General features: G+C 44.4%; 1 protein-coding gene across 4 annotated transcripts in view; it reads left to right on the top strand.

The window, feature by feature from the left end:
- Positions 1-447: 447 nt before the first annotated feature.
- Positions 448-27383, top strand: part of TRPM1 (transient receptor potential cation channel subfamily M member 1) — a 60724-nt gene continuing 33788 nt past the window's right edge. For 2 of the 4 annotated variants that reach the window (XM_072950656.1, XM_072950657.1), the window contains exons 1-15: positions 448-523; positions 3653-3848; positions 5433-5646; positions 6392-6516; positions 7853-8024; positions 10770-10944; positions 11367-11490; positions 12467-12539; positions 13403-13503; positions 17716-17889; positions 19190-19324; positions 20094-20144; positions 22788-22928; positions 23760-23789; positions 26095-26387. In XM_072950656.1, the coding sequence (XP_072806757.1) occupies positions 3846-3848; positions 5433-5646; positions 6392-6516; positions 7853-8024; positions 10770-10944; positions 11367-11490; positions 12467-12539; positions 13403-13503; positions 17716-17889; positions 19190-19324; positions 20094-20144; positions 22788-22928; positions 23760-23789; positions 26095-26387 (1811 nt within the window). In that variant the 5' untranslated portion in view covers positions 448-523; positions 3653-3845. The remainder of the gene's footprint in view (positions 524-3652; positions 3849-5432; positions 5647-6391; positions 6517-7852; positions 8025-10769; positions 10945-11366; positions 11491-12466; positions 12540-13402; positions 13504-17715; positions 17890-19189; positions 19325-20093; positions 20145-22787; positions 22929-23759; positions 23790-26094; positions 26388-27383) is intronic. The other 2 variants (XM_072950658.1, XM_072950659.1) reach the window with 2 other exon arrangements.

Consider the following 27383-nt stretch of genomic DNA (forward strand, 5'->3'; position numbering starts at 1 on the left):
CACTCAGTGAATCTGAGCACCAGTTAGAAAAATTACTTGTAAAATTACTATGATGTGTGGGGACCTGGGAGTCTGGAGAAGATGGGATTCTTAAGGGCAAAACTAAAGACCTAATCAGAGACTTGCAGACTTTGTCATCTTCTCACATTCACACCAGGCTTCTCTGGGCACTGGCTTGCTTCCTCTTTGCAGACTTCGACTTACATGCAAAGCCTAGATTTTGTAGCCCTGTAGAAACCACAAATACATACTTTTGAGCCATTTCTTTTACAAGGAACCAGATCCAAGATCCTTGAAGACTTGTGTTCATCATTACTGGGGGCATCTATTCAGATGTTTTGGACAGACTTCCTGTTAATATTAATTTTGTAAAAAGCAAAAGAATGAACTCTGAGGATAGCTTGGGAATATGTTGGTCTAATTTCCACTTTTTTCTCTTCCAGGGGCAGAAAGCTTGGATAGAAAAAACCTTCTGCAAACGAGAATGTATCTTTGTAATTCCCAGCACTAAAGACCCTAACAGGTAAGTTGGAAGCAATAATTAAGATACTATTCAAACTAGCACTAGTCCATCAGTTTCCAGCAACTATTTTTCTGGTGTTTGTGGGAAGAGGAGGAGGGGGAGGAGTCAATGATGATCAGAAACTATTCCCCACCTGAGTCATTAATCAGGGAGTCACTGGGGCTTTAAGCTCCTCTATGAAGATGCAGACAGCCTTGGGAGAGAGGTGCTGTCTGGCACCCACTCTGATGTGAGCTCTCACAAGCAGATGGACTCATGGTTTCCTCTTAGTCTTAGTGACATCAAGGAGCTGCGGGGCATTAGACAGATTTCCAGGGCATCTTCTGACCTCTTTGCTAAAACACATTGGGACGAAAAGAGCAAACTGAATCTAAGGAAGTGAGAAGGGAGGAAATAATACAGAATAGAATGGGATTTAGTGAGATGGAAAATCTTACAACAGTAGAGAAAAGTCAATGAAATCCAAAGCTTCTTAGAAAAGATCAACAGAATTGACAAACCTTTAGCTAGACTGATGAGGAAAGAAAGAGAGAAGACTGAAAACACTAGACTCAGAAATGAAGAGATATTACTACCAATCTTACAGAAATAGAAAGGAGTATAAAGAAATACTATGATTGGTACACCAATGGCAATAAGACAGATAGCTTCGATGACATGGACAAATTCCTAGAAAGACACAAACTACCAAACCGATTCAAGAAGAAACACACAGTGAGGAGGGTATAGCTCAAGTGGTAGAGCTCTTGCTTAGCATGCATGAGGTCCTGGGTTCAATCCCCAGTACCTCGCCCAAATATAAATAAATAAATAAATCTAATTCCCCCCGCTTCATACAACAAACAAAGAGGAAACACACAATTCTGAGTAGGCCTATAAGAAGTAAAGGTTAGTAATCAAAAATTACCTACAGGGAAAAACTTAGGTCCAGAGGGCTTCATTGCTGAATTTTACCCAATATTTAAAGAATTAATATCAATTCTTCACAAGTCCTATCAAAAAATAGAAGATGAGAGAACACTTCCCAACTCATTTTATGAGGCCAGTACTACCTTGATATTAAAACCAGACAAAGACAGCACAAGAAAGGGAAACTAGAGATTAATATCTTCTAAATATGGATAAAGAAATCCTGAACAAATACTATCAAACTAAATTCAGCAACATATAAAAAGAATTACACACCATAGTCAACTGGGATTTATCCCAGAATGCAAGGTTGTTTCCACATCAGAAAATCAGTTAATGCAATGCATCACATTAATACATAAAAAACAAAGATCACACGATTATCTCAACTGACACACACAAAAAAAGCATATGAAAAAATCCAATGCCCTTTTATGATTTAAAAAAAAACAGAAAACTAGGACTATAAGAGAACTTCTTCAACCTGATAAAGGGCTTCTATTAAAAAACCAAACCTATCATACTTAATGGTGAAAGATTGGATACTTGCCCCTAACATCAGAGAGAAGACAAGGATGTCCACTCTTACCATTTCTGTTAAAATTTGACTAGAGTTTCTAACCAAGGCAATTAGGCAAGAGAAAGAAATAAAAGGCATCCATATTAGAAAGGAAGAAGTAAAACCATCTTTATTGGCAGATGACACAATCTTGTATATAGAAAATCCTAAGGAATCCCTAAAAAACTATCATAACTAATAAACGAGTTCAGCAGGTTTGCAGCATACAAAATCAACATAGAAAAACCATGTGCATTTCTACCTACTTGCAATGAGCAATATGAAAATGAAACTAACAAGACAAGTCCATACACAATGGCATCAAAAAGAATAAAATGCCTAGGGATAAACTTAGCAAAAGAATTACAAAGCTTGTATCTGAAAAGTATAAAACATTGTTGAAAGAAATTAATGAAGATCTAATCAATTGGAAAAGCATTCTACACTCATAGATTAAAAGGCTTAATTTAGTTAAGATGGAAATACTCCCAAAATGATCTACAGATTCAATGCAATCTCTATCAGAATTCCAGCTGAATGCTTTATAGAAATTGACCAGTTGATTTTTTTCAAGTTAATGGAAACAAGTCTTTTTAAGTATCTTTTTGTATCAGAAAAATTAAACTCCTATAATCCTCTTTAGAGCAAATACATGGTATCAGTGCTTTGGCCATCTTAAATTAAAGGCCCTTCATCATATGGTTTTGAACTTTACTCAGATTGAATTTATAATCCTTACCACTTCCCTACCCATATATGAAAAAAGTGTAGTAAAATTTGCAAGTATTAAACTATATTGATAGTTGATATGGAATTTCCAGAACAGCCAAAATAATCTTACAGAAAAAGAAGAAAGTAGGAGGACTCACGTTAACCTGATTTCAAAACTTACTACAAACATACGCTAATCAAAGTCTTGTGGTACTGGCATAAAAATAGACATACAAACCAATGGAACAGAATTCAAAGTCTGGAAATAAGCCCACACACCTATAACCAATTGATTTTTCCAGCAAGTTTGCCAAAACTAATGAGGAAAGAATGGTCTCTTCATCAAATGTTGCTGGAACAACTGGAAATCAACATGCAAAGGAATGGATTTAAGTCCTGGCCTCACACCATATGTAAAAATTAGCTCCAAAGGCATCAAATGTAAGATGTAAGAGCTAACACTATAAAACTCTTAGACAACGACAGAGGAGTAAGTCTTCACTTACTGGATTTGGCAAAAGATTCTTTGAAATGACACCAGACACATGAGCAGCAAAACAAATTACTTTCCACATTACTTGTGTAGAGAAATGTTTTACTAAGCAACAGAATTCAAGAATATTGAAAAATCCTTGCAGGTCAACTCTACATCGGAGGGAGTGATTGTACTTTGTTATAGAATGTTCAGGAATTAGTGCCCATAGTCATTTTGTCAAGACATTGAAAAGAGTTAAAATGTGTTCAGTAAGGAAAGGCGACCATCCAATGTGTTTAGTCTGATGTGTTTAAAATATTCAGATATGCATTGATTATCCAAAAAAGGATACTATAAGGGGCATTTCTGTCCCCAGAAAAGGTGGATAGGTAAGGTGCTATATGCTTCTGTTCAGGATAACCTGTCTTAAGGAGAAAAAGGTTCTAGAAAAAGAGAGCTTTGCCTTTGTTTTCAGATGTTGCTGTGGCCAGCTGACCAACCAGCATATTCCCCCTCTGCCAAGTGTAACATCCAGCAAAAATGGAGAGGAAAACAAACAGGTGGAGACGCAACCTGAAAAATGGTCTGTCGGCAAACACACCCAGAGCTACCCAACGGATTCCTACGGGATTCTGGAATTCCAGGGGGGCGGATGCTCCAATAAAGCCATGGTAAGAGAGGCCTTGGGAAGGGATGCCCCAGAGTCCGCAGCCTCCATCAGAGGCCCAGCCTCTCAGACTCCCAGACTGCAGACACCTGTGTCGATTTTCAGGGAAGTGACTCAATCCTCCTAGATACTTCATTGCAAAGGCAAGAAATCTATCTGCACTTTCGACTTTTTAGTTGTGAGGTTTGGAAACTGGGCACTAGGATAAAGAACATGTAACGTCTTTTAAATCCATATCAAGATGGTGAATCCACAGGGGGGAGGGTATACCTGAATGGTAAAGCTCATGTTTAGCCTGCATGAGATCCTGGGTTCAATCCCAAGTACCTCCATTTAAGAAAAATTAAATAAATAAACCTAATAATCTCCGCAACAAAAAAATGAAAAAAAAATTGGGAAAAAAAAAGAAAAAGATTGTGAATCCACAGGTCACAGTCCAGCCCAACTCTGCAACCATACTTATCACTCTGACTCCAATGATGAGAGATGAATTAGGTTATTGGATTTTTAGGGTTGTTTGGGGTTTTGTTTTTCATAACTGTGGACATTTAACCCACTTTAAATGGGTGAGGAGTGTCTGGAAATAGTTCCCTCTGAAGTCCATCCACCGCCTCCCTGGGCCTGTGTTCAGCTGGCCCAAGAAGACCAAGGTCTTTCACATTTGCGTGTAAACAGGGAGTGTCCTAGGCATTTCTGACGAGCCCTGCCAGAGGGGGAGGCATCAGCACTGTGAGCCCTTTCAGCTAATTCTGAATAGGACTCCCACGTCCCCGGTCAGACCATTTTTGCTGTTTCATTTTATTTCACCAGCCTGTCATCATTGTTCAGAGGAAATGTGATTGCGTTCCAAGTACCACACCATAGAGGCACCCTGCATCCCAGCCTGGACACAAAAAAGTAGTTTACAGGTCCAAGGCATCCAACCATTAACCTCTTCTTCGCCTTGAGGGGAAGCTCAAGCCCAGATGTTGGCCCGGGATCCCCATTCCTAGCACCCACTCAGCTCGACCAGTGGACCCCTCCCTCAGCAATGTTCTGTCCAACCTCTGGAGCCACATTCTAGCTGATGCCTTCAAGATTAGGGCCGCCAAGTAAAATACAGGACATCCAGTTATATTTGAACTTCAGGAAACCCAATGGATAACTTTTTAGCATAAGTCTGTCCCAAATACTGCATGAGGCATACTTACACTGCAACATTTTTCATTGTGCACATAATATTCCAGTTTCGCTGGGCATTCTGTCTTTTTATTTGTTAAAGCTGGCCACCCTGCACAGTTCCTTTCCATCGCTTGGCCACAGACTTGCACAAAGGGTCCCAAGCCCCCTGGGAGAGAAAGCCAGCAGCTGCTGCTCAGAGATGAGCAGTAGCCCTGTTCTCTCCGACATGAGAACAAGCTGGTCAAAACCAAGAATGGGTCTGGGGAGGGTAGAGCTCAGTGATAGAACATGTGCTTAGCACGCACAAGGTCCTGGGTTCAATCCCCAGTATCTTTATTTATTAAAAAAAATATTTTTAAATGAGACATTATTTAAAAAACAAAAAAAACCCAAGAACATACGCTGAGACCCACACACTCTTTTGCAGTACATCCGGGTGTCCCATGACACCAAGCCGGATTCACTGCTTCATCTCATGGTGAGAGACTGGCAGCTGGAACTCCCCAAGCTCTTAATATCTGTGCACGGAGGCCTCCAGAACTTTGAGATGCAGCCCAAGCTGAAGCAGGTCTTTGGGAAAGGTCTGATCAAGGCTGCCATGACCACCGGGGCCTGGATCTTCACTGGGGGTGTCAGCACCGGTAAGAGCAGGTCCTCTCCCCTTGCTGTCAGCAGACAGACCCAGAGCTCACTGTGGCTTCCAAAAAGCTTTTGGGTAATTAAGATAAAAAAAAGAAAAAGAAAACCATATTGTGGGGGTGGGGGAGGCAGTGGTTTAGCTCAGTGGTAGATCACATGCATGGCATGCACAAGGTCCTGGGTTCAATCCCCAGCACCTCCATGAAAAAAAAAATACAGTATCCTGGTAATATTAATAGGAGAAATGAAACCTTTATTCAGTGGCTCATTTTTCATTTTGGTATGATGGTGAGAATCGTCAGCATTTCTGGCCCTCCTACGTGTCGTTCCTGGAACTGAGCCCTGTGCAAGCCTCGTTTTCACTGAGGCTCCCGAGTCCTTTCCCCATCCTATAGGGGAAGGAACTGAGGCACAGAGAGGTTGAGGAACATGCCAGGCAGTCTGACTCTCAACTTTAGTTGAAGGCAGCCAAGACACCCCTGTAACTTCCATCCTTAGGTCTTGGAAACATGTAAAGGAAATCCTGGCACAGTTGCTTGGGTTTCTGGTTTTCTAGGAGCTAATGCAGGATGACTAGCCAGGACGAGCTGAGACTTTCAGTATAGTTTCTTTTAATGATGAAGACTGTGATGTCCCAACCCTGTTCTGTAGGGAATGGAATGGCTGGTGAAGGGGTCCCTAAAGTTCATGAATAGTGTTTTGATGGGAGGTAAGGGGCCTACAGGTATGACTCATGGCTGCTCCCAGGTGTCATCAGCCATGTGGGGGATGCCTTGAAAGACCACTCGTCCAAGTCCAGAGGCCGGGTCTGTGCCATCGGAATTGCTCCCTGGGGCATCGTGGAGAATAAGGAAGACCTGGTTGGAAAGGATGTAAGTGTTTTCTACCCAGACATTGGCTGTTTGTAGAAATCCATCTTTATTTGGATGTAATTGTAGATTTCACCATTTGGCTATTACAAATAAAGCTGCCATATAGAAGACTTAAACAGACATTTCTTCAGTGAAGACTTCCAGATGGCCAACAGGCACATGAGAAGATGCTCAAAATCACTAATTATCAGATAAATGCAAATTAAAACTACACTGAGGTATCACCTTACACTGATCAGAATGGCCATCATTAAAAAGCCCACAAACAATAAATGCTGGAGAGGGTGTGGAGAAAAGGGAAGCCTCCTACGCTGTTGGTGGGAATGTAAATTGGTGTAGCCACTACGGAAAACGGTATGGAGATTCCTTTAAAAACTAAAGATAAACTTACCGTATGATCCATCAATCCCTCTCCTGGGCATATATCTGGAGAAAATGCTAATTCAAAAAGATACATGCACTCCAATGTTCACAGAGGCACTATTTACAATAGCCAAGACATGGAAGCAACCTAAATGTCCACTGACAGATGACTAGATGAAGAAGCTGTGGTATAAAATATACAATGGAGTAGTACTCAGTCATACACAAGAATAAAATAATGCCATTTGCAGCAACATGGATGAACCTAGAGATTGTCATACTAAGTGAAGTGAGTAGGAAGACAAATATCATATGGTATCAATTATTTTTGGAATCTAAAAAAATGATACAAATGAACTTATGTACGAAACAGAAACAGACTCACAGACATAAAACAAATTTATGGTTACCAAATGGGGAAAAGGGGTAAATTAGGAGTTTGGGATTAGCAGATACAAACTATTATATATAAAATAGGTAAACAACAAAGTTCTACTGTTTAGCACAGGGAACCATATTGAATAGCTTGTAATAACTAGAATATGAAAAAGAATATATGTGTGTATAACTGAATCACTATGCTGTACTGTATGCCTGAAACTAACACATTATAAATCAACTATACTTCAATTAAAACAAAAACAAAAACACATAAAGATGCTATGAGCATTTCTGTACAGGATTTTGTGTTAACGTAAGTTTTTTATTTCTCTGTGACAAATGTCTAGGATTGCACTTGCTGGGTCATAATTATCTCAAATATTTGGTTGTCTTTATCAAAAGTCTTTTTTTTCTAATTTAATATAAACATTTGCAGAAAACAAAGGACCCTTCAATGGAGAGGCTAGGAAAGTGAGAGTAGGTTTAAGTGCGCAATTTGATGAAGCAGTCGCTGCACATCTGTGTGTTCCTGCTTCCTCTGTTAGTTCTCTGTCAGTTCTGCAGCTCTGATTTGTGTTGTGCCTCCTGTCAGGTAACACGTGTGTACCAGACCATGTCCAACCCTCTGAGCAAGCTCTCTGTGCTCAACAACTCCCACACGCACTTCATCCTGGCCGACAACGGCACGGTGGGCAAGTACGGTGCCGAGGTGAAGCTGCGGAGGCAGCTGGAAAAGCACATCTCCCTGCAGAAGATCAACACCAGTAAGTTCTGGCGAGGGCCACGGGCACTGGGCTGCTGTGAAAGCCAGACTGAAAAGGAAACTATCGGACGGTATTTAGAGCCTTAACCCCAACTCTTGTTTGATTGTCTGGAGAGGACTCAGTGAGACCTTAGCTACCTACCAAATCGTGCTTATTGAGCTACGCTGTGATGCTTTGCCCCAAGTTCACAAGAAGAGTGGACCCGAGAAACAGCCCTGCAGCTGTGTTCTTGGTGATGGGACCACGCCATCCAGTGGTTCTCATTCCTTGTAATTACTGTCATACTTCTTAAATGTCTGAACAGGAAACACATTCCTCACTTAAAGACTTAGTATGATTCCTTCTATCAACGAAGTACTCTGTGATCATTCAATATCTCTGTAACTCTGGGTCTCACACAGACCAGGGGGGGAAGTCTCTGGAAAGGCTGGCAGGAGCCGTCTGCTCTCAACAGGACAACCCTCCCCCTGTGCTGGTCCACGGGGCACGGCCCTGCAGGGAAGCTGCCACTGTCCAGAGGATGCTGAGGTCAAGCTAAAGAAAAAAGAATAAACCTCAGCCAGATGAAACGATCATAACAACTGGTTAAAATTAAAATAAAACTGATATCATTTCTTGGCACATGTTCATATTCCAGCAATTCTTATTGCCAAGCAATTGTCGAATGATCCTAAGAATTATTTTGTTGTAACCATTACTGGTAAGATTGGGAAAGACAATCCAGTCCTGCGAAATGCTCATCATAAATCATAATTAAAGGGACTGTAAGGCTGCATAAGTGGTAAGAATGAGGTGGCCTGTATGAGGAGTTGTGGGTTTCCGGGGATCAGCTCCCCGGCTGATGGCTGTCACATTTCAACTGTCCTGGCCGTGTGCATGTTCACACCACCCAGCCTCCCCTGGCCGTGTGACTTGTGGGCTTCCCTTTGTCATCCTTTGCCCAGGGCTCTGAGTGGGGCAGGGACAGCAAAGGGGTGCTCAGTCGTCACCTCCCACAGCACGGAGCTTCAGGGGTCCAGCCTCAACCACGAAGAACCAGCTCTCCGCTGTCCCTAGAAAAGGTGATTTGGCCACTGTAGTCCTGAAGATCTAGAATGCCAGGCCTTGCTGGGGTTGGACATCTGAAGGGCGGGGTCCATGTCGTCTTGGCCAGGGCTTGCCTGGCACAGAGCAGACCCTCAACACATAACTGCTGCAATGAATCCACCAGAGATTACTCCGGGAGGAGGTGGTAAAGTTTTTCAAAACGTTTAAGAGCTCCTGACTGTTGAAATGCATTGTGGAAGCAAACCAGAAACTCTGAATTCCCCCACTTGAAATTCTTAGAACTTCTTCCAACAGGGCTGGCAGATTTTATCTGAAGGCCTTCAGAACCGTGAGACCAGGGACATGTCTCCTATTTGCCATCTGTTAACATTGATTGAGTAACTTCCAACACAACAAATGGACACCTGGTGAAACATGCTCAGAATATAGTCTGTTGTGTCCAGTTTGGCATGAAATTGGGAAGTAGGCAAATTGGTCTCTGCCGTTCCTCCCCTCCCACTATCTTCCCTCTCCAGAATCTCAGCTTTTTGTGATGCTCCTTCTTCCCAGAGTCCACCCTTCTGGTTCTTCCGCCAAAAGTTAGCTTGTCCTGGAGGGCGGCAATATCTCAGTGGTTGAGAGTGCGTGCCTAGCATACATGAGTTCCTGGGTTCAATCCCCGGTACCTCCACCAAAGGTAATAAATAAATAGAAAAACCTAATTATTTCCCCCCAAAAAGATTAAAAATTTAAAAAAAATTTTTTTAAGTTAGCCTGTCCTACCGTATTCCCAAAGAGTTCTATTACCCTTTAGAGACAGTGGGAGGACTCTGGGGACATATTATTGACTGACAGGCTAATGATGGTCCATGGACCTGCCTTTTGAGATGACTCACTGCCTGTTCCAGGCACTGCAGGTAGAATCAGCAACTACTACAATATTCCACATTTATCCACCACTTGAGGTTTACAAAATACCTTGACAGCCAATCATTTTCTTATCTTACCCTTTATACCTGTTGCTCCTTTAGGAGGTAAAAGAGGCACGCTAATGATTCACCTTTTACGGATGGCCCTCTGTAGTTCAGGGCAGCCTGTTGATTGGCCCCACGTCTTCAGGCTAATACGTGAGAGGCCAGATACCTCTCACCGTGTCATTCTTTAAGGGACAGACACCCAGGGTGGAAATCTCACCTTGGGCAGGGAAATAGGCAGGCTTGTTGGTTTTTTGTTTGTTTTGAGGCAGGGGGGTAATTAACTAGATTTATATATCTGTAGAGGAGGTACTGGGAATGGAACCCAGGACCTCATGCATGCTAAGCACGCACTCTACCACACGAGCTATGCTCTGCAACTTGAGCTCTACCCTCCCCACCAGTAGGCGGCTATTCTTTTAGCAAGAAGAATCTTCGGTGTTGCTCACATCTCACCTTGAAGTAGCCCGTCAACCAGGTGAGTTACATGTGGAGTTTAATCACACATGATTTGGAAAGTTCGTGATTTTTAGGCTCTGGTTTTTCCAGTAAAGTCATAATGTGGGATTTGAATAAAAGAATGAAAGCAGCCATCACATCCTGAGTTCCCCCAGGTCTCCGGTGAACACTAGGTCCACATAAGCATTCACCCAGGCACAAGGGTTTTCCTCTTCACCATGTTTCAGAGGGAGCGAGCGGGAGGGGTTGTGACCGTGGTCTGAGTGTGCATGTGTGTGTGTTGCAGGACTGGGGCAGGGTGTGCCCGTCGTGGCCCTCGTGGTGGAAGGGGGTCCTAACGTGGTTTCCATCGCCTTGGAATATCTCCGAGAAGACCCTCCAGTCCCCGTGGTGGTCTGCGACGGCAGCGGCCGGGCTTCGGACATCCTGTCTTTCGCACACAAGTGCTCTGAAGAAGGCGGGTAGGATTTCTGACATGTTTCAAAGGGCGGGTCTTCAACTTCCCAGAGGAAATCATGATCCCTTTAGCCATCCCAAAAACACAAAATGGAAAAGATTTACTAGCTCTCCTCTCCCACTTCCCAAGATCAGCATGTGAGGAGGCTTTCAGGACCATGATGTTTCTTACGAACTCCTTCTCGGTGGGGGAGATACGCTGTCTTCCAACTCCATTTTCCCTTATAAAGTTTTCAACAAGCCTGGAATTTAGGACTAGTGTGAACGTAATTTTTGACCATAGTCCCTTTTTGTCTTCCAATCCAGGATATCCTCCAATGGTAAAGTCCCGAATCAAAGATACCAGATGGACCTAAAGAAGTCTGATTTATTCATGCACAGATTTCACTTGTGTGGTTTTCTTCTCTTTCGCTTTTCCCCTGAACAGGATAATCAATGACTCCCTTAGGGACCAGCTTCTCGTTACCATTCAGAAAACATTTAATTACAACAAGGCACAGTCACATCAGCTGTTGGCAATTATAATGGAGTGCATGAAAAAGAAAGAACTCGTAAGTGTCTTGAGTTGATTTCCAAACCAGCATCGCGTAGAGAATTCGGTTTCCTTTCTAATTCTGCCCATATGTGTGCAGGATCGAGTAGTTTAAATTTTAGTTCACCCTTTTCCAAGAGGCGCTTTCCAGATCCTGACCCGACTGGCATTTCGGTCCGTGTGAGGGAGGCAGGATAAGAACAGGTAGATTCTCTTCAGAGGAGGGACCGGGGTGCTTTCAGATCCTGTAAATGTCAGGTGACGTCAGGCTACCTCCCACCAATTCTGAGGCTCATGATATCAATCAGATTTAAAGCATTGAGCAGGGACATATACCATGATTTTCGGTGTGCACACACAATTCTACACTTCACTTTCCGAATACACTAATACGTCCCACTCTTTACCCCCTTGATTATGCTTATAAGGACTAGGCACTCTGGTGGCACACAGAAGAGAGCCTCTTCAAAATTCTAAATCCAGGGAGAGGGAAAGAGCTCAGTGACAGGGCGTGCTTAGCATGCATGAGGTCCTGGGTTCAATCCCCAGTACCTCCACTAGAAAAAAAAAATCTAATTAAAGAAAAAAATGTTCTCTGTAGCAACAAATACCATTAGCAAAGTGAAATAGACAAACTATAGACTGGGGAAAAAATTCTGAATCTACAAGTTTCCTACAAACACATCAAATCTGAGTAAAGATGATTTTGTCACCTCGGAGAGGCATTTCGATATTGGAATCTACATCCACTGAATGGGCTCCCTTGGCTCCGGAGAGGGTAAATAATAAAATAAGACCCAGGCAAGGATTCCAAATCCAGGATGAGCGATGCTTTCACTGATGGAAATCCAAAGCTCCTGATGTAAAATTGTTTTGCTCTCCCGGTCATCTCGTTAAACTCAGCCTCCATGTTTCTACTTTTAACAACTTTCCGACTCTCCCTCCCATTTTCCACTTGGCTTTACTTGGTCTTTTGACGATTAACTTGTTTTCAGGTCACTGTATTTCGAATGGGTTCTGAGGGGCAGCAAGACATCGAGATGGCGATTTTAACCGCCCTGCTGAAAGGTGAGCTCTCAGGAAAGGGTGACTCCTGTCCTTCCAGTGCTGGCCTCCCCGGGGCTCCTTGCATGGCTGGGAAGCCCCTCTCCCTCTCCTCCCCGCCGGGAACCGCATCTATTGGTGGTGGAACCCAGCAGCCAGGCTGCCTGGATCTCAGTACACAGCTCCAGTAAAAAGGTGAGGCTCAAATGGGTTTCTTGGGAGGGGTCTTTTCCATGGGGACACATGGACCATGATGGGCTGAAGTCAAGGACCAGTTTCCGTTGGCAACTAGTTCATTACAGGTTTGAACTCACAGAGGGTAAATGTGAAACGGTTTTTCATTTGCGATCCCGGTATTCTGCCGTGCCCTATCTGATTTCCCTAGCTTGCTCCTAATGACAGTCCCTGCCAGGGACAACCTGGCCACTCACAGGGTCCCTCTAGAACACACCCTTCCCCCTACCTCTCTTCTACATTGAGAAGGGGAGGGGCAGGGGCAGGAGGAAGGGGGAGGAGTCAGCATCTGGGCGCCTGCCTAGGGGCGCATCTTCCAGTGATCAGGGCTGGCGCTCTTGGGCGGTGCTCCCCCTCGGCCTGGCCAATGTCTGGACAGTCCCAGGGCTCCTGCCCTCTTGCAGATGAGGGCCCCAGAGTCCCTGGCTTCCTCCCTGTTCCTCCCAGGGAGACCATGCTGAGATGGCATGGAAAGAAGTTGCCTTCTCCCTCCCCCTAGGCAGCCCTTGAGAATACAAAGTCCTCAGCTTTGGGAGCCTGAGTGATCACTCAGGGGGAGGAGAAAAAGCAGCCTGCTTAATCCTTAAGGCTGATGTTGCGCCCCAGGGCGGCCCAGGCCTGGAGTGAGAGATGCCCCGTTTCTGACCTTCCAGGAACGAACGCATCAGCTCCGGACCAGCTGAGCCTGGCGCTGGCTTGGAACCGCGTTGACATAGCTCGGAGCCAGATCTTTGTCTTTGGGCCCCGCTGGCCGGTGAGACTCTGTGTTTTTCAGTTCCTACCATTCCCCGTGACTGTGTACAGGTGATGTATTCGTACGTCCTCCCTGGTGTCAGGATCTCAGGACGTTATCTGGAGCTTCTGATGCCCCAGCTGTAATCCTTAACATTATCAGACATTGCTATTCAACTTCAAAGAACCAGCAAGAAGTAAGAGCTGCGAGCACTAACTTCAGATTCAAACCAGTCTTCTTTTTTTTTTTAATTTTTACTTTTTATTGAAATGTAGTTGATTTACAATGTTAGTTTCAGGTGTACAGCAAAGTAATTCAGTTATACACATACATACATATATATTTTCTTTTCAGATTCTTTTCCATTATAGGTTATTACAAGATATTACGTATAATTACCTGTGCTATATAGTAGATCCTTGTTGTTTATCTGTTTTATATATAGTAACGTGTGTATATGTTAATCTCAAACTCCTAATTTATCCTTGCCCCTCCTTTCCCCTTTGGTAACAATAGTTGTTTTCTATGTCCATGATCTAACCAGTGCTCCTGAAGTAAGAGCCACTGAATATTTCATCATTGATGGTGAACATAGGGGTTTTCCCCACCCTTTTAAAGAAAAAGAAGAAAGAAAATAGCTCATTAAAATGAAATATAATCATTGCATTGAAAGTATTAATGTTTCAAACTCTGTTTCATGAAACCCCAGTGGCCTACGGAACTGTGTGTGTGTGTTTGTGTGTGTGTGTGTGACCTTTGTATGTGGTCTTTGGGGTGTGGTGTGTATGTGTGTGGTTTGATGTATTGTGTGTGTCTCTGTGTGTAGCATGTGTACAGGGTGTGTGATGTGTGTGTGGATGGATGTGTGCCATGTGACGTACATAGGCTATGGTTTAGCATATGTGTGGTGCGTGGGATCTGTGTGTGTGGCGTACATATAAGGAAATTCACGTGTGCGTGTGTCTATGTGTGCGTGCACGTGTGTGTGTGGCTGTACGTGAGTGTGGTGTAAGGGTGTGTGTGCATAATGAGCACATGTGATCAGCTGCCCTTAGCCTCCCACTCCTTCAGTCAAAGCAGCTTCTTTGATGGGTTTTGTAGATTGGGACTCAGGGTAAATTTTTGTTTGCAAAAAGGGCTCTGTTCCTTCAAAAGGGGATTGGAATATCTAGAGTTCATGTTGGGCCTGAAAAACCATATTTCTCAAAACATGCCTGGCATATCACCACAAAATGCATTTTTTTTCACAATTATCTTAAATGTGGTTTGAAAAGCAGATCACAAAGCAGAGCATCCTGTAAAAGTGGAGCCCTTGTGCCCCATCTCCCAAAGGCACGTAACTGTCTCCGTGATCTGGTTTCCTGGCCGGTGCCTCTGTACGTTGACGGGTAGACGTGATTAATCACGGGCAGACGTGTCCTTCAGTTCTCTACTCAGAAACAGAAAGAAGTAGCTCATTTGTACTGTCTGCCCTGCCTGCCCCTCCCAGGTTTGATAACTCTATGTTTAATTCTTTTATTGTCTTGATAGCTTTAAACCATCTGCATGTTTCATCAACTTTAGTCTCCCATGTTGTAAAATGAAGATGTTAGTAGCTCTATCCTTGACCTTCCTTTCCTGATACCGTCCACATCCCTGCTTCAATCAGCCTCACCTTCTCATGGAGACAGTTAACATTTACATGTTGTTCTGAAATCCTCATTCAGGTTTGTTTACAGCTCACTCTTTCATAGGAGTCCTTTTTATATTTATATTTATTTTTATTTTTTAACCACGTGATGGATATTTGCTTCCAGTTCTTGCCTGAGAACAATGAATAGTGTTGCTAGGAACATTAATGTGCAAGTTTTGTGTGGACATATGTTTCCATTTCTCTTCAGCAGTTACATCTTTTCTTTAACACTCGTCAATCCTGAGGGGAACAGGAGTTGGACAGGAAAGGGAATAAAGTTTCGGATAGAGAGATTAATCATACACTCAGCAAGGGAACTCGTTTTTACGGGGACTTTGTTTCAGCAGCAGCAAATGGTACAACTAAGCTCTGACTTTCTTGAACCAAAACCCAACTTTTAAAAAACACTCTGTTTTTACTGACTCATCCACTTCACAAATGTTGGCCAACCACTCCCTGTGTGCCAAGCCCTATGCTAGGCTCTGGGGACACCTGGGTGACTAAAACAGAATGACTACAGCCTTTACACGTTTCTCTGTGTGGTGTCTGGTAGACATAGGGGAGGAGGGAGGCAGGTAGGAAGCAGGTAATCAACCAAATAAATACTGGATTGTAAATTGGAGTAAGTGCTAAGAAGGAAGATGCACATTTCCTTGAGAGAGAAGTGGGGGAACTAATCCTTATGGAGACACCAGGGAAGACCTTTCTGGTAAAGTGGAGCTAGCTAATTTGGGAATGGTTTAGCTGGGTATTTCATGCTCAGGGGCTCTAATGAGGCTGCAGCCCAGTCTCCCTATAGGCTAGGGCTGCATTCATTCGATAGCTTGACTGGGGCTGGAAGATCCACTTCACAATGGCTCACTATATAGATGGTGAGTTGAGTCTGGCTGTTGACTAAGGGTATCAGTTCCTCTCCTTGTGGGTTATTGACAGGGCTGCTTGAAGGCTTCACAATATGTGGTTAGCATTTTTTGCTTTTTCCTTCTGACCTTTTCCTTTGTTTTGGTTTGGTTTTTTCCAACTACTGTATCACCTTGTTTTTGCTTTGTTCCCAATTTTTTTATTGTGGTAAAAGATATTTAAGTGAAATTCACCATCTTAACCATTTTTAAGACTGCAGTTCAGTGCTATTAAGTACATTTACATTGTTGTGCAACCATCACCACCATCCATCCACAGGACACTTTCTGTTTTACAAAACTGAAACTCTGCACCCATTAAACACTAACCTTGCATTTCCCTCCACCAGCCCTTGGCATCTCCTTTCTGCTTGATGTCTCTATGAATTTAACTACTCTTATGCTCTTCATGCAAGTAGAATTCTGCAATATTTATCCTTTTGTGATTGGCTGGTTTCACTGAACATAATGTCCTCCAGGTTCATCCATTCTGTGGCATGTGTTAGAGTTTCCTTCCTTTTTAAGGCTTAATAATATTCCATTGTATGTATAGATCACATTTTGCTTATCCATTCAATTACTGATGGACACTTGGTTGCTGCTACCTTTTGGCTATTTTAAATAATGCTGCTCTGAATATGGGGGTACAAATGTCTCTTCAAGACCCTGTTTTCAATTCTTTGGGGCATCTACCCAGATGTGGAATTGCAGGATCATAGGGTAATTCTATTTTTAATTTTTTGAGGAGCTGCTAAACTTTTCCATAGTAGCTGCACCATTTTACATTCCCTCCAATAGTGCACAGGGATTCCAATTTCTCCACATTCTAGTCAAGTCTCATTGTTTTTAATAGGGTCATCCTAACAGGTGTGAGGTTGTATCTTATGGTGGTTTTGAGATAGATCGATAGATAGATAGATTGGTCAATCACAGTGGAATAATACTCAGCCATAAAAAAGAATGAAATAATGCCATTTGCAGCAACATGGATAGATCTAGAGATTATCATACTAAGTGAGGTCACACAGAGAAAGACAAATATTATGATATCATCTATATGTGGAATCTAAAAAAAATGACACAAATGAAGTTATTTACAAAACAGAAACAGACTCATAGGAAACAAACTGGTTACCAAAGGGGGAAGGTGGGAGAGAGAGAAATTAGGAGTTTGGGATTTATACTAACTACTATATATAAAATATATAAAATAAGTAAACAACAAAGTCCTATTGTATAGCACAGGGAATTCTAGTCAATACCTTGTAATACTCTATAATGAAAAAGAATATGGAAAAGAATATATATATGGCAACTGAATCACTATACTGTGCAGAAACTAACACAACATTGTAAACCAACTATACTTTATTGAAAAAAAGTCAACCACTTTTAGTACATAAATGCACTTTATCAGGCATATAAGTAACAGTGGTCATGAGATCAGGGCTTTCTTCATCAGATAGCTGTGTGTGTGTGTACCCACAAGGAGGCGTGCCTGTGCACAAGTCTGTGAGTGGGTGCGCATGTTTGCAGGAATGCACGTGAGCCCCTGTACCTGTGTGCGCACGCGCGCAGAGAGGAGGGGAGGTCGGTGCGCTTGTCCTGGGACCCCTGGGCAGCTTTAATATCTTTTCCGACTCTGCTTGCTGTGGACCGCAGCCCCTGGGAAGCCTGGCGCCCCCGACGGACACCAAGGCCACGGAGAAGGAGAAGAAGCCGCCCACAGCGACCACCAAGGGGGGCAGAGGAAAAGGAAAAGGCAAGAAGAAAGGGAAGGTGAAAGAGGAGGTGGAGGAAGAAACAGACCCCCGGAAGCTCGAGCTGCTGAACTGGGTGCGTGGGCGTCTCCGCTCGCGTTCCCCGGGCTCGCGGGGGCCTCGAAGCCAGTCACCCTCCTCTGCGGGGAGGGATAGACCTTGTTGCCTTTGCTACAGCCCTACCAGGGGCCCTGAGCCCAGGAGGCAGTGGTGAAGCATCCAATACTGATCAGTATTTCAAGGGGCTGTTAGGGTGTCCCAGTCGCCGAGCATCCCTGCTGTGGGAGAGAACAAAATCACTTGGGAAGGAGGCCTGGGCACCTTGCCCAGCAGTGCCTCTCACTGACTGGCAGACACGCAGGTGTTTGATGCGGGGAAACAAACCGACAGTTACCGAATGCATGCAACTCAGGAACTAAAGTCGGAGCCCATGGTTGGGATGTAGGGGTAACTACAGTCGACTGGGCCGGGAAGCCAAGCCACACATCACCTGGTGGTTCCAAGCTTGCGGCTGTCAGGACACAGCGGAACAGGAAGCTGGGCCTTTCTGGTGCCCTGTGACTGGCATCATCGTAGTCACTCACCCTGGTGGCACATGGCCTGTGGGGGATGGGGCACAGAGGGAGGGGAGGGGGTCATTCTCAGTCAGGGAAACAAACTCCCTGCGGAAGGCTTCACAATATTCTGAGTTGTATCATTGTTAGAGGACAGAGACATGCAGGTTCTATTATTGTTAAAGGAAACAGAAGTAAATGATAAATCATAGTATAAATCATAGTATATACAATGTTACACTCCACCAGCTCAGAAAGCAATGTTTATGGAGATTGGAGTTTGCAGATTTAAGTACTGAATGCAATTTTGTTTTTGTTTTTTAAATTAAAAAATTTTAGGGGAGGTAATTAGGTTTATTTATCTACATATTTAATGGAAGTACTGGGGATTGAACCCAGGACCTCATTATTTATCTATGTATTTAATGGAAGTACTGGGGATTGAACCCAGGACCTCAGCTATACCCTCCCCCATTGCAATTTTATTTTAAAAAGAATGCGACAACTTACATGGTGTTTCTTTCTCATGTTTATATTACAAGAAAAGCTAATCAACTCTTTTATTTACTTTTTTTTTTTAACCCTGGAAACTGGAGAGCAATGCCAGTTTGGCTGTAATTTTGAATCCTTTCCAATTGGTTTTTAATATGTCAAACTTTGATGCATTAATAAGACACGTGGGGGCAAACCAAGGAGGAAGGAGGGGGCGATGGGGAGTGTTTACTCGGGACAAAGAGCAAAGAGAGCCTTGTGCAGATGTTCTAGGCTGTGAGGCATGGGTTGTGGGGGACACCCTCACAGCTTGCTCTTGGGTTCGCACAGGTGAACGCTCTGGAGCAGGCCATGCTGGACGCACTGGTCCTCGATCGCGTGGACTTTGTGAAGCTCCTGATTGAAAATGGGGTCAACATGCAGCATTTTCTCACCATCCCGAGACTGGAAGAGCTGTACAACACGGTGAGAGTTCCAGGAGGACGGACAGCGAGGGAAGCTAGCCCTCCAGATGTACTTACGATGGATGCACAAACGCGCTCTGTGAGCACCTCCATCAGAACACGGCTTCAGCTGGAGACCCATCATTGAACAGCAACTGTTCTCACCTGACATCGACCAGCAGCAGCTCCCATCCTTACCAACCTCCGCCAGGCTGGCCAGCCGCTTCTATCTGTAGTATTAATTCAGAGGTGGTCCGTGAGGACTAGTTTATATGTGACATAATCCAGCTCCCGAAATTATTAGCTGAGTGAAAAGTTACCCGGGTGAGCCCTCATGAGTTCCTGCGGACTCCCACTTTTGATGAGGCTGTGATGAAAAATGTAAAACTAAGTTTTCACAGCAAAGAGCTCCAGATACTAGAAGGAAAGTGCATAAAATCCTTGTGGCTTGTCTTATTACAATGTGAATTTGCTTTTCCTTCCCTGTTCTGAAAAGTTAAGTAGCCCAAATGGTCCTTGGCAGTGGCTTGCTAAAACTCAGGGAACTCTTAACACATTATTGTACATCGGAAGATGCTCTTTAAAATCATTCGATAAAAGACATTTAACATATTTCTGAACATGCAAGATACTTCTTAGCCACAACCAGTCCTGTCCCGTAAAAGAAATGGGCTGCGAGTGGGTTACCTCCCAAATCTCACAATTCATTAATTCTAGAAAGTAGAATAGGGTTTTGCTCCAAGACTTAAAGAGGAAAACATATTTATAATGGCTGAATGTTTCTCTTTCAGAGACTGGGTCCACCAAACACACTTCATTTGCTGGTGAGGGATGTAAAAAAGGTCAGTCTGCTCTGGTTTTTTTATTTGTTGTTTTTTTTTAATTCTGCTGTTTTATCATCATTTACCTGTTGACATCTTTCAATAGGACATTTTTAAAAGTAATTTTTAAATTTCCAAATGTATTGTCATCTTATTGGAGGCATAAGAAACAATGAATTCCTCTCTCCAGAAAAAGAGTTTACTTTAAAAAAAAATGTTTAATCTTCTTTAAGTGTAATGTTCATCCCACACACGATGGGTGGGCACTGAGTGCCTGATTACGTGTTGGCACCGTTACCAAGGCAGGGGCCCTGGCCCGGGGCGGGCTCCTTCCTGCTCCCCTGCTTCTCCCTAGTCTGCATCTCCTTTAAGATCTGCCCCTCACTCCTTTCCTGAGCCTCTTTCCAGAAGTCCTAGCAGGACTGGCGTCACGTCAGTGTGCGTGTTCTGTGGACTGGGGCAGTTGTGTTGCTCTTGGCCCTTTCGGTGTCCTCGTTAGTAAGTGAGAGAAGCTTTCTCCCCTTCCCAGAGCTGCCAACGACGGCCAGTCCATGTTCCTGTAAGGCCCGGCAAGCTCGCTGTTCTGCTGTTTCTTGAGTCACGTCGCCACAGGCTGGAGAATCAAACCAGGTTAACACAGAGTGACTCATGCCGCCAGAACGCAGCCCCGGGCGGGCAGAGTGCAGGACATGTGTTCCTGTTCTGAGCAAGAGGAAAGAACTCCAGGGAGAGAGTGGGGCCTTCAGTCAGAGTCCCAGATTGTCTGTCACACTTCATACAAATATCTAATTCAAATACTGTGAGATTTTGGCTTTTACAACCAACACTCTCTGGATCAGAGCAGAATCTGTGGCACAGGGAACCAGTAGGGACCAGTGCCCTTGGTTCCCACTTTCCCAGATTTCTTAGATTGGAAAGTGCTCATGTTGAAAAGCCACAGCTGTTCAAGTTCAGATTTCACCCGGATGGCTTCAGTAATCTTCTCTGTACTACTCAGGCATAAGAAAAGAATGAAATAAGGCCATTTGCAGCAACATGGATGGACCTAGAGATGATCATACTAAGTGAAGTAAATCAGAGAAAAACAGATATCACATGATATCACTTATATGGAGAATCTAAAAAAATAAAATGACATGAATGAACTTATTTACAAAACAGAAACAGACTCACAGACGTAGAGAACCTTATGGTTACCAAAGGGGAAAGGGCGGGACATAAATTAGGCATTTTGGATTAGGAGATACAAACTACTATATGTAGAATAGATAAAAAAAAAATAAGGCCCTACTGTATAGCACAGGGAACTATATTCAATATCTTTTGTAACTATAATGAAAAAGAATGCGAAGGAATATATGTATGTATGTGTATGAATAACATTCTTTCCTACCCTTCCCAGCCACAGGGTGCCCCCACTTAAGCTCCTCCCACATCTTATGAAGTTCAAGCTCCTGCTAAGAAACTTGCACCCACTGGGCCCATCACGTCCCCACCAAGTGGGATACACACCAGACACTCACGTGTTTTGCCCCATGCCCTGTTCACGTGTGCAGTGCTGTCCCCTACCGCCCCTGCTCCACCTGCTCCTACCTGCCTCATTGTCACCTTCTCTGGGAAGCCCTTTCTCACCCTCCACCTGCCCACCCAGGCAGAGTGGGGCCTGAACACGCTCCTGCATCAGGGCTGTTGGTGACTTTGCCCTCGTGCCCTGAAACAGCGAGCTCTCCAAGGCAGCACTGTATCCCCTTATCCCCTCATGTGGAATCCCTGACTTGGTCAAGGCTCACGATGGGGGCTGAACAAATTTGCAACACTGGAGTGAAGGATTTAGTCCTTCTGTAAAGGGAGGACGTTTGGAAGGTGTCATCTCCATGGGACGGACCCCAGGTTTCCACCATCATTTTAGCCGTATGAAATTAACCAAGCAATAAACAGCACACAGCAGAAAATCCTTAGAGTGGGCTGGCCAGCTCTGACGGACTCACAGGTGCATGGATGCCTCTCTTAGCATTTCTCCTCCCCACCCACACGCTGCCTTACCTCAGTTTACCTACTTCTGTTCTGTGACAGAATGCTGCCCCCCCCCGACTTCTGGTCACATCAGGTCGTTTGTAGTGTTTGTGCTCTTCCTGAAATCAGACAGGTCCCCCAGAAAGTCCCAGAGCCCCACGGGGAGCTTTCGTTAGAAACATCCCAGCCCCGGGGCTGTTCTGTCCTTCCATGGTTCTCCTGCCTGTGCCACTGGCTACTTCCTCTGGCAGAGAATCTGGTCACCAGGCCCCCAAAGCTGGCTTCACCCCTGCAAGCAGCTATCAAAACACCTTCTCAACAAAACGAATCTACTCTTACAAAGAAATCTCACACCAGCTGCCCCATCTTTCCACTACACGTACATACGCACATCTCAAGCCATTGCAGCCACGAGCAAGCCCGTTCTCTACCCTACAGCCTCATGAGTTTCTAAATCTATTCACTGGGAGGGTTTAACCCGTTGTCTGCCTCCATCACACGGTGATAGACTGAGTACTGTTTAATGCCCTGTTGGTTACATGAACTCCCACGTCGTGGGCAGGAAGGACCACTATGCCTGAGCTGTGCAATGAGGTCCACGCTGCACATCCACCCTTTCAAGGGCCTGAGACACAGCTGCTTTTCTTATAGGGCAACCTCCCTCCCGATTACCACATCAGCCTCATAGACATCGGGCTCGTGCTGGAGTACCTCATGGGAGGGGCCTACCGCTGCAACTACACGCGGAAAAGCTTCCGGACCCTCTACAACAACTTGTTTGGACCCAAGAGGGTAGAACTAAGCGAACGGGTGGTGTTCTGTGGTTCCCGGAGTCCCGAGTGGTTCCTTGCTCCCCTTCTCACTAGCTCATCACCCTGTCCCCCAGGCACACATGCCCGCAGTGACTCTCAGATGTGAGGCCTCACAGTCCCTATGGATGCTAAGTCTTCACCGTATGCCTGCATCCCCTAACACGTCGGGCTGCGCAGTCCACTTGTGTCTGCCCCCATCTCCTGTCCACATGGGCGCCCACGTCTCTGCCTTCTCCCATCCAGCCTCCCACTGGAACCACCCTAATCCTCAGAAGCCAGGAACCTGACAGTGCAGCCCCTGCTCAAAAACTCCCGGCGCTCCCCACCACCTGAAGACTCACCATTAAGTCCATTATCACAGCATCCAATGCTCTCCCACGGCCGTCCCCACCCTGTCATGGAAGACCAAGTACCCCCGCCCAAATCAGCCATGTCTTCCCCAGATCAAAACCCCACATGGATCACAAGCCCAACTCCAATCCACAATCCTCCATGAAGCCCTGCCCTCACCCCTACACAGAACCCCATCCTTCTGCATCTGTATTTCCATTTGTGAACTTCTCTGGTTCTACCTGAAATGGGGGTCACGTGTCTGCAAATTTGTGTCCTCACCTGACCTGGGCGGACGGAAACAGAAGTCCCCAGTGACAGCATTTCCTTTCCTTGGATATTGTCCTTAATTGTTAACAATGCAAAGTACTTTTTAATCTGTTATTATTGCTGTTAACAATATTACACATGCACAACTCACAGTACTATAATGTTAGTTATCTGATTCAATTGATTTTTTTCCTCCTCTTTCTTCATGCAGCCTAAAGCTCTAAAACTTCTGGGAATGGAAGTAAGTAGGATGTGTTTCTAATGGTTTTATGACATCATGGTCCAATAGATGCAGCCTTCTGTGGTGGGTGATTGTTTAACATAAAATTGAATGAGTTTCTTTTCCCTGAATAAATCCACCGCACGACACATCAAAATTCACTTGGATGATTTAGTCAAATTACATGAAAAGATCATAGACATTTCTTTAAAAAATAAAAGCCACCCAATTCGTTTTTATTAAACTGAAGAACAAGATGAGCACCCCCAGTATCGCTGGCATCAGAATTTTCCCCAGTGGTTTTTAAAAGTGTTCTGGAAATTGTACCACATGAAAAAAGAAAGAAAGAAAGAAAGAATACCTCAAAAGGGGAGAAAATTATTACTGGCAAAAAATACTTTGTATCTAGAAAACCCAGGAAAATCAACAAATTTTCCTCATCATTGGACAAAAGTATCCAGAAGTAACCTTAACAAGGAAGCTTAAGAACAAAGCACTAGACATGAAAGTATATAAACGGTGGAAGAAATACCGTAACACAGAACATTAAGACTGACTGTTGTAAAGACTCTTCTCAAATAAATTCATGAGTCAAATAACATCCCAATTTCCATATGGACTCAGGGTAGAAGGTTTTGATTCTGGGTTCAGGGTTGACACTGACCTTCAGCATGGCAGCGTCGCTTTGCTGGAGTTATGTTCCTAGAAGGGTTATGATGTGCAGTTTCCATAATTCCATGCTCTCTCAGATTGGTCATATCATGTCAGGTCTATCCATTGGGTGAAGGTGTGGTAGAAGTCTCCTGTGAAATAGCCTAGTCCCAGTCCTGTTTTTAGGAGCATATTTTTCACTACGTTTATAATACCTTTTTTTTTAATAGCAGTACTAGGGATTGAACCCAGGACCTCATGCATGATGAGTGTGCGCTCTACCACTGGGCTATACCCTCCCCTGTTTCTCTTTCTCTTGTTGATTTGTGGCACTTCTTGAACTGGAGGGAAGTTAGTCCCTTGTTGTTACATTCTCTCTAACAATCTTAGAATTATTTTAAGAGAATTTACGTACAATTAATATTTTAATAATGTAGTATACTATTGAAGGGTAGGCTTTAAAGGGTTTCTGTTTTACAATATTTCATTAGCCCTTAGTGGAATTTTCTTTGATTTGATATATTCTTGAAAATAGAGCTATATTTATTTTTTAATATGTATAATATCAGTTTTTACCCAATGAAGACCAACCTTCCCTAAATTACCGAAACTGTAGTTTTACTGGGACAAATTAGAAAATTGGGGAAAAAAAACATTTAAATCCAAGGCAAGAGACAATAGTTTCCAAAAAAAGTCATAACAGGTCATGATGAGGTTATAAAACTTGGGTCAGTTCATGAACAACATGTGATAGGAATTGGAGAGCCAGGCCCCACCACCCCGGCCCCGATCACTCCAGCCGTGTGAATGTGGGCAAATTATTCAGACTTTGGGCCACAACTTCCTCCTATGGGGGACTGGAAGAAATTCACAAAGTCTCAGAGTCACGGTAAGAATAAACGTGGATAATTGATGAGAACGCTGTTTGCAAAAGAGCACATGTCCGTTTCTGTTATTCCACTGGGGACTGAAGTCTTAGCCTGGAATAGTCTCAGCCCCATATATTTCCCTGTCAATCCCGAGTTCCACCCCACATCTCTCCCAGTCGTGACACTGCTTCCTTTCGGACTCTGCTCCATTTTCAGAACGGTCCCCTGTCACCCCTCTAGGAAACAGGAAATGTTGATCTTCCATTTAGAGTACAGCCATGAAAAGACAAAGCTCACTCAACATGGGAACGTTTGCTTCCTTAAACCATTGTGGGGAAATGTAAGACACTTTTCTCCACTCTCTATCACGTTTTTCCTATTAATCTCCAGTTCAGCAGTGTCCGGTAAATGAGTGTTGATATTGGAATATTTCCCTGAGGAAATAAGCTATGGGCTTTATCTCTCCCACAGTGCAATTCATATGTAAGTGTTTTCTTTGTCTGAGTTTTATAGCATCCCTTCCATTTCTAGAGGCTTGTGGGGAAAAAAAAAAGACCCTTCCAACTCAGGGGTCTAAACTCTTCCAACAGTAGCACGCCTTTTCAGTTCATTTGGTTTTCAATGGTTGACTTGTCATAATAAACATGAGCATCTTTTCAAAAGAATTAGTAGACCAAGTGGAAACCATAGATGTGTTTAATTAAGTCCCTCTGTCCCCTCGGACAGAGAAGTTGCCCTCTCCCCCAGTGGTCCTGAAAGCCTTCGTTTATGGGAGAACCATGGAAAATGTGCTCCTCTCCCCTCAGGACGATGAGCCTCCGGCCAAAGGGAAGAAGAAGAAGAAGAAGAAAAAGGAGGAGGAGATCGACATCGACGTGGACGACCCTGCCGTGAGCAGATTCCAGTACCCCTTCCACGAGCTGATGGTCTGGGCCGTGCTGATGAAACGCCAGAAGATGGCGGTGTTCCTCTGGCAGCGAGGGGAGGAGAGCATGGCCAAGGCGCTGGTGGCCTGCAAGCTCTACAAGTCCATGGCCCACGAGTCCTCGGAGAGCGAGCTGGTGGATGACATCTCCCAGGACCTGGACAACAACTCAAAGTTAGTGTCTGCCAGGAATCGAAGAACCGGGGAGACTCTTGTCCTGAGTGCTGGCCCTTGGCAGGGAAGGCGGGCAAACGCACTTATCACTTAAGCACAGTTAACATTTACAGCTTGTTCGTAAATTGCTTTCTCCACCACGTTGGGGGACACGGCGGGCTGGTGTCGTGGATGGTAAAAGAATTGACCAGAAACAGAGAAGTTTTAAGAGACAAAGGAAGAGTTGAATAGATACGCGCCTGCAGGCAAAGTGGGCCACACAGACGAGAGGTGCCAGTGTGTGCGCTGGGGTGAACATGCAGGGTCTTTTATCGGGGTGGGGGGTGTTCGTGTACTGGTACCTGACTGGTTACAGTTGAGGTTAAGACTTGTCAGGGGCTATTCTAAATAACAGGATTTATGACTCCAGTAAGGGCAGGGTGTGTAGTGAGGCCTGTCTGCCTGCGGTATTGTGAGATTAGCCATTTCCTAGGGCAGTTGGTCCTACTAGGGCAAGCACACGTCAGGGAAAAATGCCCTTTTATTTCTTGTGAACGAACAGGGCAGGCACACGGAGGGTCCAGGAGTGGGGTTTGGGGTTTTATGGACTTCAAAGAGCATGAGCCAGCTCCACACACCAGGTCACTATTTTTCCTTCTGTCTCTCTGAGGGGTTTCCGGACCGGTTTTTGTTGACCACCTTCTTATGCAAACCATGGAAACACAACCTTAACACAAAGACAATGAGACAGACTTTCCTAAGGAAGCATGCACTCAGAGGAGTACAGCCTTAGTGAACCTGTGCCCTTGAACTTGACCTTCACAAGTACCTCTGGTTTTCTCTGCCATAGGAGGGACAGGATGACTGCAGGGGGCTGGAGCTGGGTACTTCCCTTCCCCCAGTTTAGTTAGGGTCTGATAAAACACCCATAGGTTAGGCTCTGGTTAACCAGTTTCCCCTGAGGGCAGGCCTTGTTAAGAAGAATGGAAGGCTCTGGGCATGTTTCATGATGGCCCC

This window comes from Vicugna pacos, chromosome 27, assembly GCF_048564905.1.
Source record: "Vicugna pacos chromosome 27, VicPac4, whole genome shotgun sequence".
Classification (NCBI taxonomy): Eukaryota; Metazoa; Chordata; class Mammalia; order Artiodactyla; family Camelidae; genus Vicugna; species Vicugna pacos.